Source organism: Lycorma delicatula, chromosome 1 (genome assembly GCF_047948215.1).
Source record: "Lycorma delicatula isolate Av1 chromosome 1, ASM4794821v1, whole genome shotgun sequence".
Lineage (NCBI taxonomy): Eukaryota > Metazoa > Arthropoda > Insecta > Hemiptera > Fulgoridae > Lycorma > Lycorma delicatula.
Window position 1 is genome coordinate 168,585,048 of NC_134455.1, and position 16,332 is coordinate 168,601,379.

General features: G+C 29.2%; 1 protein-coding gene across 1 annotated transcript in view; it reads left to right on the plus strand.

Moving 5' to 3' along the window:
• The window catches only part of Eph (Eph receptor tyrosine kinase), an 807,314-nt gene that overhangs the window by 722,103 nt on the left and 68,879 nt on the right, over positions 1-16,332 (plus strand). Inside the window, exon 7 of the mRNA XM_075367017.1 lies at positions 5,314-5,469. Coding sequence (XP_075223132.1) covers positions 5,314-5,469 — 156 coding nt within the window. The remainder of the gene's footprint in view (positions 1-5,313; positions 5,470-16,332) is intronic.

Below are 16,332 nucleotides of genomic sequence, written 5' to 3' on the forward strand. Positions count from 1 at the left end.
GGACTAGAAAGCAGGGCTAAATTGTTCGCGTGCTGAAACTCGCTAACGAACCGTTTTAAGACCTATGTTTATATGAATTTTTTTTCTTATCTTTGGCTATCTTCCGAGAGATTGCCGTGAAATTTGGAATCACTTTTTATAAATTTGTATGTGTGTATAAATGTATATATGTATAAAATTTATATAAATATTAACATCAATTTTTTAAACTGTTTTTTTGCAACATCTTCAGCAGATATGTTATGTAGAATTAATTTTTATAAAATTAATGAGTTGAATTAATTTTTACTATTTATTAAAATCTTACCCTTCACCAAGTCTAATTTTGTTCAGGTTCATTAATTAATGTTGGGAAGTAAAATTTGAATCTTGTGGAAAATAATTTTGATTAAAAAAAAAAAAATGTTCAGAAATCCTTCGCTTTCAGGAATCTGTACTTTTTACTGTTTTTCGTTATTGCATGTTTTTGGTCAAAGGAAAATCTGTGCGCCCAAATTTAATTTTACTAGGATATTGAAAAGTAATCAACGATATTTTTCTCATCGGTAGAAGACATATGATTTGATAGTTAAACTATTTGTAACTAAAATTTCTGTTTATTAAAATAAAATACTGTTCTTTAATACCATTAGTTTTTTTATTATGAAGATACATAAAATTAAGGGATATTACATATTAATAAGAAATAAAATTGTAGATCAATAATAGAAAAAGAATGAAAAAAAAATCAATTTGCATAATACTCAGCTCAGTATGCAAATTATAATATAAGCTGACATTGTAAAAAGGGCCAGTTTGATTTATGAAAGCGAGATACAGATGAGAATACTCACTTCACTTTCACTGTTGTATGTTGTGCCGAGGTAATGTTCTATTAAAAAGTTAGGCTAAGGTAATTCCTCGTGTATCCCCTCCAAGACAATAATAACATTTATTACAGTGGTGTTAAGTTTGCAGACCGGTCCCGTAACGCCGCCGTTGTTTCATTCGCTTAATTGTTTCTGTTCAGCTTTTTTCATTTTTATACTTTTTTCCTTAGTCTTATTCTAATTTTTTTTAAAGAAATATTTCTGCAATTAGTCGTTAGACTTATGATTCTGAAAATCGGTTAAAAAGTTTTTGCTTAAATTTGAACAGAAAGTTATTCCGGGAAACAGTGACTTCATTACAAGGAAAAATACTGCTTGTAGTTAGTCAGATTGCTCTTTCTGATATGAAAAAAGTTATGTCGTAAATCTTTATAACTTTTTAGTGTAATGGAGAATGTTTCCCATCATATTTTACGTTAAAAAATATTATTTTATCGGTTTGTTTTTCCTAATTTGATTCTACCATCCTTTTAAATGAAATATTATTATTTTAAATATCATTATTATAAAATATCGAGGTCATGATATATTTAAAATTACTTGCAATTTTAAAAGGTCATATACAATATTACGTTTCACATTTTATATTTTAAAATATTACACTCTAATTTGTAATCTTTAAAAAAATAGAGCATTCTGTTTTAATGATGTAGTTGTTATAATATGATTATATGTATTATAATAATTTAAAATCAGAAATAATAATTTTATTTTCGAATGTATTCTTTATTAGAATTAGGTAGCTGTCATAAGAACAAACGAGGACGAGCAAACGCAGTATAGTACGAAGAGACAAGTAATTAGCTTCTTTTTTTTTTTTGTTTTTGTACTATAATAAAGCAATAATGGAGGAATCGAATTTTTGACTGAAGTAAAGCGGAGAATATTAAACTACAGGATTAAGATCGTTGTTCGGTTCTTTTTACCGAAAAAATAAATTAGGTAGAAAAAGTCGTAAATGGAATAGCGTTGTAAAAATTAAATCTAAAAAATAATGAGAATAAAACACAAATAATAAAAATTTTACGGAAAAGATTATATCATTCAAAAATTAAGTTTTAAAGACGTAATAAATAAGTTGAAGAAGAGTTTTGTTATTTGTCTAGTAAAGTTGTAAAGGATATCTAAAGTAGATCAAGAAAAGCAAGAAGCTTAATTTAGTAAAAATTTTGTTTAGATTTAGAAAATAAGTCTTGTACTTGTAGGAACTAGAATAAAAGTTTAAGTAATACTTTTTTATTTAGCGTAATGCTTAACGACAACCAAAAATGGATACAGGAAGAGAATGATTTCAAATATTTACACAAGAATATTGAAAACCAGGAACATTGGTAACGTTCTAAATGAAAATTTGTAAAAATTAAATCGAAAAAATACTACTTTATCACAGAATAATAAAAAAACAAAAACAAAATCTCTGAGTCGCATTTTAAGACGTTCAGGTTTCTATTTATTTATTACTCGAAATAAGTATTAATGATGTAAAAGTATAAGAGCAAATTATATATTAGAACATAATCGGTAAATATTTTGTGATTAAAAAATTACGACAAAAAGGAAGGAATGGAAATGCGTATCAGATCAGTCAAACCAATGAGTGTATGCAAGCGTTTTTTAAATGATTAGTTAAATTAGTAGTGTTAGTATATGAAATTAGTCCAGACATGTTTTTTCCTAATCAAATAATATTTGACCTTTTATTTAATAACGTTTATTGATTAATTATTTTTATTGTTGCATTGCCTCATAACAGTCCGCAAGCCCTTTTACATTGTGGCTGTTGAGGACTTGTTCGGATTCAGGGCAGACATCAGACGATAGGCAGCAATCAATCGAATCCTACGTTTTTCGCCCCCCCCCCAAAAAAAAAGAAAAAATTGAATCCTAACGATCGAAGTATACAATTAATACTGACAATCAAAGTCTAAAATAATTGTACATTTAAACTACATTCAAACAAGTTTCCTGTAGTATTTTCAGTGGTAGCACTGACAGTTGAACGGTGATGATTTTAAATACATAGCACCCGAATTTAATATTGTATTAATTATTAACTTTTTATTAATGTTTTCTCGCATTGCAAAAGAAAGCTTAAACCGGTTCTATGAAATGTAGATCACGCGTTCCTTTTTTATATTTGATACACTTCCAAGCATGTTTTTATTCTTTTACAAGTAATATTACAAGGAGTGATGGAATAGATTTAAGCAATAAAGGTAAAAATAATTTTAATTTTTTGTAATGTCTAAGCCATCTTATTCTTCCCAAAAATAATTTTGTTAAAGATGTAATTATATTTCATTTTCATGCGATTTGTGTTTTCGGTAAAATGACGAAGCGAAGATAACATCAAAATCCAAAATCTCTGAACCTGTTGGATCCCAATTGTTTATCAATATGATTTTGTGTGCCATCAATATTTTATTTTCATTAAACAGTATTTTTTTCTTTGTTTTTGATTTCAATTAACAATTATTATTATTGTTATAATGACTGAAAATACTTTACGGCTAAGCTGTTTAGAAAATTGTTGATACAGTATTTGAAATAATTACAATTGTCATTTAGTTCGGAACCGTATGTTATTTTTCAACCCTATGCTTTTGAAGTGATGAAGTTTACGATAATAAAGTTATTTGATCCTTTTTTTTTACCAGAAGTTTTTCGAGGTAAAAATATTTCCTGATTCTTGTAGTAGTTTCAAAACAAAAAGTAAGTATTCATGCGTTGTTATGTAAACATATAGAACAATGATTTACCATTTTAATGTTTTCATAAAATTTACGGCTATTTTTCTCACCATAAGTTTTTTCCACGTATACTTGTTTGGGGTTACTTTTCCATCGAATATTTTTCGTAGCTTTTTATTTGGATTTCGGTAAACGCAATTAAAATATTGTGTTTTTGTTGGTTTACATATATATATATATATTTTTTTTTTTTTTTTGGGGGGGGGGATTTCTTTCTTATTTTACGATAGTAATTTCACATAATTTTGTTAATAAATTATTCTGAGTACACAGTTCTATGTAACTACACTGAGTAATGATTTTATATTACTTTTCTTAATTCTCATTTGTTATGAAACCTTCTATAAGCTTTTTGTGTCTGACAACATTGTTTGATTTTGATTGAAAGGATGCCTCCAGCGGCAATTTAAAATTACGATATAAAAATTACCTATTGTAATTTATATTACATACACATTTTTTTTCAAACAGTAAAGAATTAAATAAAATTTTCCCCGGGCTATTTTTATTATTTAATTGTTTTCTCTTTCTTTTTCAATACACTTTTTCAGTTTACTGTTTAAATTATGCTTTAGCTATAAAAATATTGGTATTACGGATAAGTTTTACACAATAATAATTTTGATAATAATACGAGTATTTTCTCCTCTCTAAGAACTTAATTTTAATTTAAAGTTAATAGAGTCTGTTTCTTATTTTATTGGTAATCTGAGGAAACGTTAATATTTCACATATAATAAAAGTTAAAATTAAATTGATATATGTTTATTGCTTTATTAAGATATTAATGTGGTTTATTACTCTATATATTTATGATTGTGCTATTAATTTTTTTAATTACATATTTTACGCTCATTTTAAAATCGTTTTATTGATTTTGGAGTCTTGTTCAATAGATTTTATTATTTTAAAGTGATTAATTTTTTATGTCTATTAAAGAGTTTTCAGGTTATTAGTGACCATATTTAATTTTTCCTTTAAATTCATCCTTAATATTTTTCCAGTTTTGTTGGATTTGAGAAGAAGAAGGAATTTGTTATGATTTTACTGCCGAATTCTCTTTCTTTGTAGCGTTTATGAAATCTGTGTTCAGTACATTTATCAGTTGATTTGATTGTTTGAGAGATGCGCTTGACCATAAATTATTAATGTTCTTCGATTTCGCAGGGCGATTTTGTCATGATTTGAGCTACTTTTCAATACGGTCAGCTTACGAAATGACCGTAAGAAATCACTAGCGTTTAAGTATAAATGTCTGCATTGATTCTCGATCCTTGGTCCGGAAAAGAAAGTCCTAACACTCGTCATTCTTACCAATTTCCAGCTTCTAGCTGATATTTTACTCTATTTCAACACCTAATCATATTTATTAATAGCTAGACGTTAATTAGCGATGAGGGTGATTTTCCACTATAACCTTTCCAAAATGACTCTCTTGTGGGTGACCACTTTTTCAAGGCCTCCTAGATTCACTGAAATCTTTCAAATGAGCTGATGTTGCTTCACGTAGTTATAATCAGCAGAAAAAGAATTATGTCATTTGTGGGCGGCCTATCAAATTTTTTTTTTCTTCCGATTCTGGAGCGCAATCGGTATTCAAATTTTAAACAAGTATTAAAATCTCAACGAAAAACCTGGATAACTGAAACATTATTGTATTGGTTTCAAAATTGTTTCTTATTTGTATGTTATAGTGTGTCCGCCTGGAAAGTATAAGCCAGCTGTTGGAGATGAACATTGTCAGCCGTGTCCTGCACATAGTAAAGCACCAGATCATGGATTTTCTGAGTGTCGCTGTAATTCCGGTTTTTACCGTGCCATTAAGGATCCCAAAAGTATGCCTTGTACACGTGAGTATCATTTTCACATTATTTTTTCACTTATTAATTATTAAAAATAACTCGACACTTAAAAATTGTTCTGTAACTATAGATCATTCAGTTCCATTGTGGGAATTATGCAGTTATTGCGTGCATATTATTTTTTTTTGTTTTTTTCACTTCCAACATACTTTAGGTGGAGGGAATTAACTTTTGATTTGTACTTATAAATTACAATATATATAAGTTAGGTAATAGCATCATGCTGACATAAACGTAAATAACGTAAATAAATGTAAATGTAAATAATCAGTTGTAAGAATTAATTGCAACTGAAGCCATTGTCTTTTTAACATATTTTATTCAGTCTTCTTCCTGGTGCTTGTTCGTTAACATGTATAATTAATGTCGAAGTTTAACATTATTATATTATTACAAAGTACGCCAAAAATATATATAATTATTGTATAGTTATTATTAATCAAATGAATGTATTTCATTTTGTAAAATATTAATTAATTAAATATAAGTTACTTTTTAAATGCGTTCTTAGTTAAGTAGCAAACTTAACTTATATATATTAAATTATTATATTTAATTGTAGTGGACATTTTTTGTATGATAATATATTTAAAGTTTATTAAATTTGTACTTAAATTTATTTCACTTTTTTGGAGTTTTAATTCAGCAATAGGCTCAAGGATTAGGGATAGGAATATGATGTGTATTATTTGTAGCTTATAAGAAATGCCAAAAATATAGGCTATTCGAACCAAAAACCTTCAGAATGAAAGACGTAGATGCTACCACTGTTCACGGTGAATGACAGACTGCTTTTAAGCTACTAAAAAAAGTGGTTATATTGACTAAATTACGTTTAATTTTAGTAACCTATCACTGTAGACATTTAGAAATGTTGTAAACACCTGGCATCACTTTGTCAGACAAAGAGATATATCGTATTTATAAATTCGTTTCAGTTTTCTAAGCTTATTTTTGAAAATTTTACACGATTTACATTCTTCAAATAATGTATGGAGGCAAAGTTTTACTGTTTAAAACGTAGCGGTAATCTTTGTTTAGATTTTCCTGTATTAGTAACCGCAACTGGTGACTATTAAGATTTATCGATTTCAGAAATATTATACACTATTCGTCTCTAATCAAGAACTGTAAAAAAATTACTGAAAAAAGTATCACTAGTTGTCTTTATTTTGATTAGTTTTATTTCGATTGTTACTGCTAAAATATCTGTACCTTTTCTTTCATAAAATATTTGTTAAATTTTTGAAAGCTTTCTTTACTTTTTAAATTTGTTATTATTATTTCAATAAGAAAATTGATAGGAAAAAATAGTCGTCTGATGGTACGATGACACTATTTTGTGAATATTAAGTTTAAGGTTTGTTGAAGGTATACTAGTATTTAAAAAACTCTATTAAAAACCTATTGGACCCGTGCTGCTCTACAGCGTTATTATTACAAAGTAATGTTATATATTTAACAAATCGGCTAAAAACCTATTCCATTTGCAAGACGTCTCATCCTTAACCACCTTGTTTTACTCTTTCCTTTCCTACCACAGGTAAAATGCGTGCTTAAAACCTATTTCCAGTCCATCAAGAATTTCTACTAGACGAATCGGGCTGATTTTTTTTATTCTGCTCGGAATGGTCCACAAATACGTCAACATCGACAGACCTTAAAAGCGATTTTCCTGTTGGTAATAACCTCGGAAAATTCCTCAGTATGTAATAAATGAGAATTTCTTGAGGAATTTTCAGAGGAGACTCAAGTTTGGGATCTGTTGTCGCTTGATGAGATATGTGTGGGCCTTTCCGAGCCGAATAATGCCCGATCCGTCTAGACTAACTGGAAATAGAATATCAGCCCAATTTTTTTTTTTTATATATAAGATGTGTTGCAGTTACAATTATGTTATGATATGTTGCTGTATTATGCAAGTATATTACATAATAATCGATAAACACATTGTAGTTTATTAATTTTAAATATTGGTCTCTTCTCCTCCTAACACAAGGTTAATCACGAAACACGGTTACAATATCATTTTTACATTTATCAAGCGACAATAGACTATCAAAAATTAATGTAAAAAGCTTACATTAAATTGTTTAGTGCACGATAACTGTTCTTCCGTACACATTTCTTTTTTAAATCGGTTTATATTTAGTAGTACATGACGAACGAGAAATCTTTTTACTTATTTTTTTAATTTAATGGTTACTCATTGTAATTAGAAGCAGATAAAAACAGTAGATGTTCGATCGTAGGACTACGATTGATATTAAAACAAATTTTATAAAAGTGAAATTGGTTTTTAAGTTTTTTTTGTTTTTTTTTTTAATTTTTGAACACTGTTTACAAGAAATTAGGTATTTTTTTAAATTTCTATTTTGACATTATACTAAATTGAAAATAAAATTACGCTTAAAAAAAAATTTTTTTACGAAAATTAATTCTAATTGCTATTTTGATTATTATGTAGTCATTATCAGTAGACACTGAGGAAAAATATATAAGTAAGAATCTAATTAAATAAATAACTGAAAAAAAAGAAATAATAATAAAATATTATTGACAATTAAATGGTTCTTACGAAACGCTATGACGAGTATTTTTTAGAAGAGTTTTTTTTTTTACATTTATACTACTTCTCAGGTAGCATTAAGTCGAATATCCAATACTAGTATTGAACACGAAATACACGTTATTATAATCACATATTATACATTTATATATATATATATATATATATATTTTTTTTTTTTTTTTGTATGAGTCGTGTCATTAAAGTAGTTCACGTATACTTTACAGTAAAATAATTTATTGAATTAATGAATAATGGTAATTTCATGTTAAAAAAATTGATTGCTTTTTTTAAGCAGCTCTGTGAAGTTTGTTTTATATTTATTCATAAATGGAAAGAAGGAGAGAAATGGAGTAGAAAAGAATAAATAATGAATTTCACATATTTAATCGAGTTTAGTTTTGAAACCAAGCGATTTTTTAAAAGTAATTACTTGGAGTAATAATAAACACATCATGGTTTCTAAGGTAACTAGATAAAGTTTTAATGCTAAAAGTTGCTTAAGAATTTGTTCAGTAAAGAGTAATCAAGATGTACCTTATTTTATTATTATTATATAATTTGTTTTATAGTTGATCGAGTTTTATATTGGAAACATGTGTTAAAGGATAAATTCTTCGCAATTTAAAAACTTGTTATAATTTTATCTTGTAGGTTATATTTGATATTAGTTTCTTTTTCTTAATATTATTATTACTTTTTGTAAAAATTACTATTATTATGACAGAATAACAGAATAGAATTAAACTTTATTTAACAATAAAATAAAAAAAAGTTTTTTTTTTCAACGGTGGGTTGCAGGTACTAAAGGAAATTGATTAAAAAAAAATAATAATAATTATAAGGATGTAATTAGATGCTATGTTTTTAGCTTGAAATTATCGCATTCTCTGTACAGAAATAGTACACTTCTTTATTTTATTTTTAATAGTTAGAAAATTATTTGAGTCTTGAAGGCAAAACGTAATCTTGTGATGATACGGTATTACAGTATATTGCGAATGTTATGTAATATTTAATTATAAACACATACAGGCTAACTTAACTTATAAACCATTTAATACGAGTAAATTTGAACGTTTCAGTTGAATAATTCGTAATGAAATTTAACAATCAAAACTACTGTATTACTAGTTATTATTAACGTAAAGAATCAAATCCAATTACCTACGCGTAACTTACATATTTGGATACAGGAAGCTTCAAACCCTATATCCTTTGAGAGAAAGTTTTTTTTGTAATTTAGCAACTGGGCGTGCATTTTAACAAAAATAATTCTTGGAACAAGAATTAAGGTAATAAAAATTGTAAATACTTTCATAGGAAACTTTTTCGGTAATTATTTTAGAAACCTAGATTTCCATCTGGGTCCTAAAACAATAGATGGGACCCGTTCGAATAGATTTTGGCACCAAGAGAAAACGGTTTTCCAGTAAATTAATATTTTATTGTAACTCTGTCGATCCCGTGTAATGAAAAAACGCAAGTACTTGGTCTGGTAACGCTAATTAATGCTTAATATAAACTTTTAATATATTTAATTTTTTTTTGGCTTTATGATATCACATTTGCGCGGGATATGGAATTGGGATTTTGTAGCGTATGAAAACGTCATGCCTGACCGGGATTCGAACCCGGGACCTTCGGATGAAAGGCCGAGACTAGAAATTTAATTAATGGTAAAACCCAAAATAAATTTAAATGTCAAATTTAAGTATTACACATTTCTCAAATAGCGGGCGTAGAAATTTACAAGTGAAGAGAAATGTGAAAATGAGAAATCCTCTGTTTGATCTAACTTGTTAATCGAAATAAACTTATTTTTTATTTTGTTTTTTCGTGTGACCTCCGTTCTAATTAAAATATAAATACTTATTCAAATATATATTTATTATTCATCTTATAGTTTAATTAAAATAAATGCTATTAAAAGCAAGCTTAATTTTTTTTTGTAATTATTATCATTATTGTTTACCCGAAAGTGCATTCCCATTTGGTGGACAATAAAATTAATACGAGGGTAATTATTTGATGCAAATATGTATGGCCGGTGTTTAGAATTTTAGTTTTGTGGCTATGGAAATTTAATTACAATCGATGCAAAAATTAAATTTTATTGGATTCACGATGGCATAACAGATCCACCCGTGCCGCATTAAACATGTATGCTGCCATGCACAAATTAACGCGAGTTGCATTATTTAACGTGAACGGTCGGTGGTCGACGGAGAAAAGAGAGAATGGGTTTTACATTTCAGTAAGTGAGAGAGTGAATGCGTTTTACTGAGAGGGTCGAGGAGAAAGAATAGAGATAGGGTGATAGGAGATGGTTCACGATCGATCTGTTAAAATTTATAAATCAGTCAGCCGGTGGGATGGATGACGGGTGACAAATGTTCATGGTGTTTATATTATCTGATATAGATTACTGTTCCGTTTTTATTATTGTTGATAATACTGATTTATTTCTTTTGTCAGAAGTTTTTTTTTTTTTGCATAAAAAAGTAGTAGTTAGATGTTCTTCATTTTAAAGATATAAATTTAAGAAAATATCTATTAGCCTAAGATTTAGAACTAGATCTTATCTCAGATTTTATTGTAAGATAACGTTATTATTTCGAAGATAATTTATTATGTGATCATAATATTATGTGTTCGTGATTTAGATTAATCATAAGTTATTTCCTGAACTTACAATTAATTAAATGAGTAATCTACTCTTGTGATCGTGCCAAAATTCTACCTGGATATTTCACCTGATTTATACATTTGAAAATATTGGTATTTATATCCACCAAATGGCTTTGTAATAGGTTTTGCATCATGCATTTATACTTTTACGCAAGCATTTTTTAAGATTAAGGTTAATACTGTCACCACGCTCGGCGACCTGATCGTAGTTAAGATTTTGAACGCTCATCGAAGCTAAATTGATATGTTAATTTCGTTCAAATTTATTTTCAGCAATCTCTGCTTATTTTAGTGGGTGAGATTAAAAGAAAATTATAATTCTTTTTTACGGAGCTGCTTGGTACCAATTTTGCGAGATAACTAAGAAGTGCAACGGTTACACACCCATCTATACAGACTCTGCCTCGGCCGACGGATGTGGTGTTCCCTGATAACGAGATGCCTACCTTAGTGCCCACTCCTGCGTAATCTTTTGCGAGGCTTACGCAATTTATTCTGCCTTGAAAGTTATTGAGGCCTACAATGATGACAGCTCCTGACAATAATTGACTCTAGGAGTGTACTTGAGAATTTGGAACTGCAGACGATCTGAGCCCAATTCAAATTATTTACGACACCCTCTCAAGAGTAAACAAGACAGTGTATTCGTATGGGTTCGAGCCAATGCGGCATCCCCGGGAATGAACGAACTGATAAGGCTGTCAAGAGAGCTGCAATAAATGGTCTCCGATTGAAATTAATGGGTGAGAGCGACTTAACGAAGGCAGTCCGTGTCAGACTACATACTCGATGGAATAAGTTTTGACTGCTGAGTCCTCCCACGGCCTCACACGGCATTCCAGAGAACATCTTTGAGAAACCTTTTATCCCAAGCCATGCTAACGTGGCTTAGAATCGGGCACACAAAGGGTAACACACGCCCACCTATTTGGTTCTCCCCAGCAGAACTGTGAGGCGTGCTATGTGAAATGGTCTGTAAACCACTTACTCCTAGATTGCCCGATATTCGGGAGTGAAGAGTTTGCACAACCGGAGGAAATGTACAAAGAATGTTACGATTTCTCTGTGATAGTGGGATGAAGAACTCAATTTAGCGGTTTTGCTTACTTGAAATCCCTTGCAGAGTACTGTGTGCGCAGTAAAATAATCTAGTGATCATGTTCCTGTTTTAATATTTGCTATCCAGTGTGTGGTGTTTCCTGCCTACTTACTTCTTAAAACTTAGTTCTATTTAAATCGCTAACGACTCTTATTGTTGATACCACTATAAACAATGAAAAAAAAAATTATATATGTTGTTTTCATGCACAAGTAATTTTTTAATAAGGTAAATAAAATATTGTATATACACAAGAAAATGCTCAAATTTAATTAGAACTGTTTTCTTTAATTGCATAGCTTTGCTCTAATCACAAACTTTAAATATTTCTTTATAACGATCGTAGTCGCAGGATACTAGGCAACCGATATGCTGGCACGGATTTTAAGAGAATAGGTGCCTATTATGAGATTGTGTTGTTGCTCACTTTATTTTAAGACTTAAATTAAAAAGGATCACATGTTATAAATAAACATAAAAATAATTTTTTTTCAGTTTTTATCTATAAATATTTTCGCAGCTGGTTTTTTAAAAATTGATTTTCAGTGAACGTAAAAAAATTGTATTATATTTATAGTCGATAACCTTTCTCATTTAATTTAATATAAACAGCCGGGCTTTCTTTTTTAAATTTTTTACTGGAACTCTAAATATTTTATGACTTAATAAAATATTAAGAGAACAAAAGATTACGCAACGTCAATATAATCACACTTCGCGTAAACATTGCTAAAATTATAAAAATAAAAAATCTGTTAATCAACTTTCTTGCCTTGTATTCACACTCAGTTATTTAATTGATTTTCATAAAATAAAAGTTAAAATATTTCAATATCGATCCATTTAATATCCATTACCTTATATTTCTCCTATTTGTATTGTAGAGTAGTTAGAAGGCCCGACTTTACCCAATTGGTACGTTACCTTTATTGATAACCATTAGCTTCATTATGCAACCTTCAGATAGAAAGTCCCCCTCCCTCCATCAGATCACACTAAGGATGCACTATTTTTTATAGATAACATCGTCTTCAGTACGGTTATAGCAGAATAAAATTACGCCCATAGAACTCTAAAGAAAGGAGTAGATGTGAGAAAGGACAATCTATCCTCGGGAAAACCGCAATACTAAACAAATAAATACCTACTGAGAGAAAAGTTTGTGCCTCCCGATAGCGGCGGGCATCTCTCTTGTTTACAGTCTCCAGAAATGTGGATCTTTTTATAGAACCAAAACGTTATTAATCATGATGTTGTGAATTCTTTAGAATACGATAAAAAGAAAAAATATATATATAAAGAAAAATAACTATTGATTATCTTGAAATTGTTGTAATGTTGGCATTTGATGAATTTTTTTAATTTTTTTGATCGCGTTTATTTTACTTTTTCAAGTTATACTGTTTGACTAAATTAAAGTTTGTACAAAAAAAGCTTCTTAGATGGTAGTATTATTTACTTATTTAATCTATTGTTTAACGATAATATAGAAATAGTAAAAATTAATGGTATTACTGTTGGTACGAGTGATAAAAAATGAATTGGAGGTCGTTCTGAGAGGCAGTTTGGTTCTGGACTCTACAGCGCGGGAAACGGCGGTATGCTGAGTTATGTGAGCACGTGTTACTACGAACGATTACATGGGGAGCTTCCCATGAGTGCACTCTTACGTGCAATCTGTCTGCGAGCTTGTACTCTTGGGTCATCATCACTCTCCTAGTTTAGACTTATAACCTACCTTTCGTTGTTTTGCTTTCTATTTTTATCTACTTGAAATATTTATGGTAAATTGAGACAAAGGACCAGTACATGGAAAACGGTACAAATAGCGATATTTTTCCGTTGTGATGTATATAATATTACGGACTTTTGTTTACTTTTATTTTTATTAATTAATGTTTATAGGATTGTAAGAAACCTTTTACGTAACCGGATTTTTGTTTTTATTACTTTTGTTTTAAATTATTAATTAATCATTTTAATTATTACTTTCCGGGATTAAAAGAAAATTGTTCTTGGCTATAATAAGTTGAGCATCTTATTCTGTAACTTTAATCATCTTTTATTAACCGGCTGATAAAATAGAAGAAGCTTTTCAGTTCGACCCGCATGCATTTTATTTATTTATTTTCACCTCCTATTCACAAATAGGTGTAACGATTTCGATAATTTTCTTTGTGGCGGAAGTTCCTGTGGTAAAAGTGTTCAAAGTTTTACCCACAAAATTTAAGTGAAAAAATATTTAAAAAGAAAATGATATATATAATCTACGAAGATGATTTGAAAATATTTTCGTCGTCATCGCATATTGTTGAATTGTTACAGCACAATTATACATATCATGATAACACTCTAACTTTCGAAGTACACATTTTTTTAGCGGTCTCCAGCTTTATAAATATCATAATTATCTAATTATTAATTGATAAGTTATTTTAAAGATACTGTATGCTGTATCAGACACTGTAGACTGATTACAGATAAAATTCATTGTTTGAATTAATTTCACATTTCAAATTTAAAAATCTTTAATCCCTTAAACGGGACGGTTAGCGAGAGATATAAATAATTGCAGAACCTGGACAACAGTTCCTTACTGCTGGGTCTCTTATTATGGGCGGGTATTTGTCTGTTTAATGCCGGTTATATATTGGTTTTGTTTATGGACAGAATTGTGGATTGCGTTCCGATCCTTACAGATCAATTTGAAAATCGTTACTTGGGCTGACCTTGGGAGATCAGCAATGTATTTGGGTCTTTCTCCCGAATCCTTTCAAAGTGATCTGAATTAATGGAATGGAATTTAATTTAGTTGTTACATTATGTAGTAGTCATTGAATTGTCGATCTGCAAAATGTTTCATTCTGTTTTCATGTTATTTTTTTAAATAGTACGGGCATATTAGTCTATTTTTGTCATAGCCTTCATCAACGTCTTTTGTGTTACAGTTACACAATTTATTATTTTAGGCATCGCAGCTTAGCTTAATATAAAATTTCTGTTACTTTAGTCTTTCTTTGTCTAAATGATATTACAGAACGTTAAACAAATTTTCTTAGACGATTTGAACTTTTTAAACTGATATTATGCAAATGTACTTAGAGAAACATTAGTTGAATGATATCGCTAGTTGTGAGTTTGCTGTGTTTAATTGTTTTAAATAAGTATCGTTTTGAGTAACATTAATTATTAGAATCATAAATGTAAGTTGAGGATTGAACTTTTAAGTACGTTGTTATATCTGATACGTTTGAATTAATGTTTTTTTTTTCTGATCGAATGCAAATATTATTACCGTTTCCATAATTAGTTTTATTTTTTTATTTTGGAACGCATAACAGGGAGTGATTTAAAGTTTTAATAAAACATCAGATAGTGCAACATTTCTAGTCGCTGTTAAACGATCGAATCGCTTGCTAGTTTGTGTTTGGCCTTAGAATCGAGAAGTGAAAACTATACAAGGTAAGGTCAAGCGGGAGGATTCTGTGTGTTGTACTGCTTGCTCTGAAGCTGAAAGTTCAAGCCGGTGGAGTGGATGAAGCTGTGTGATTAATGCGCGACTGGGCAGGCAATTTTAATTGGTTCATTTGCATAGCACGGTCTGGCGTAGACTCACAACTTTAGCCCTAGCAGATGCGGCCACCGCTGAATAAGCCACGGACATATTGCGTTGTTAAATCTTATGGATTCTTGTTGGGCGCGTTCCTTCTCAGAATGACCATTACATACTAAGTTATCGAATTCCATTCCGGGTACTGAATTCTTCTAAGTAAAATATATGTATATATAAATTTGTTCAGATATCCCTTTATACTTTTACTTTATATTTTCATTTATTTGCAATATACGTAAGATATTTTTCTTACGTGAATAATTTTCTTTTTTAAAATGTAACGAATATATTTAAATATTTTCTTTAAAAAAATAAATAAATAAATAGTCTTTAACCATGTACCTTGCCCTCTCTAATGGTTTTACTTTTCATTTTCAGCCTTTGTCTTATAGCTGTTGAATTCACAATTCCTAACTGTCTTCACTTACATGTAACGATTTCTTTTAAGTCGTTTTACAAAATTCTTTAATCGCGTGACAAATTTTAAATGAAAAGTTGTGAAGGAATGAATGATTTTTTGTTTTTTTGCTGTTACAAAAAACATATTTTTAGTCGCACTATTTTTCACTTACACTAAGAATACTCGGCTCGTTAACGTTTACAAAAATGTAACAGTAAATTTAAATTAACGTTACTTTAGAGCCGGATGTTAGTCAATTCATATATGAACTTTGGTAATAAAAGGAAAAAATTGAAGAAATAAAGAGTCGAGAAAGAAATAAGCATGATCAGGCCGGTTAAATTGTTTCGTTTAAATACGTATATTTTGCCTATTTGTTAACAGAAATGCGATATATTTTCCAAATCCAAACAGTACATTTTTAAACGACGGGCCGAATTTATTAAAATAAATTAATGTTTACTTTTCATTCGAATATA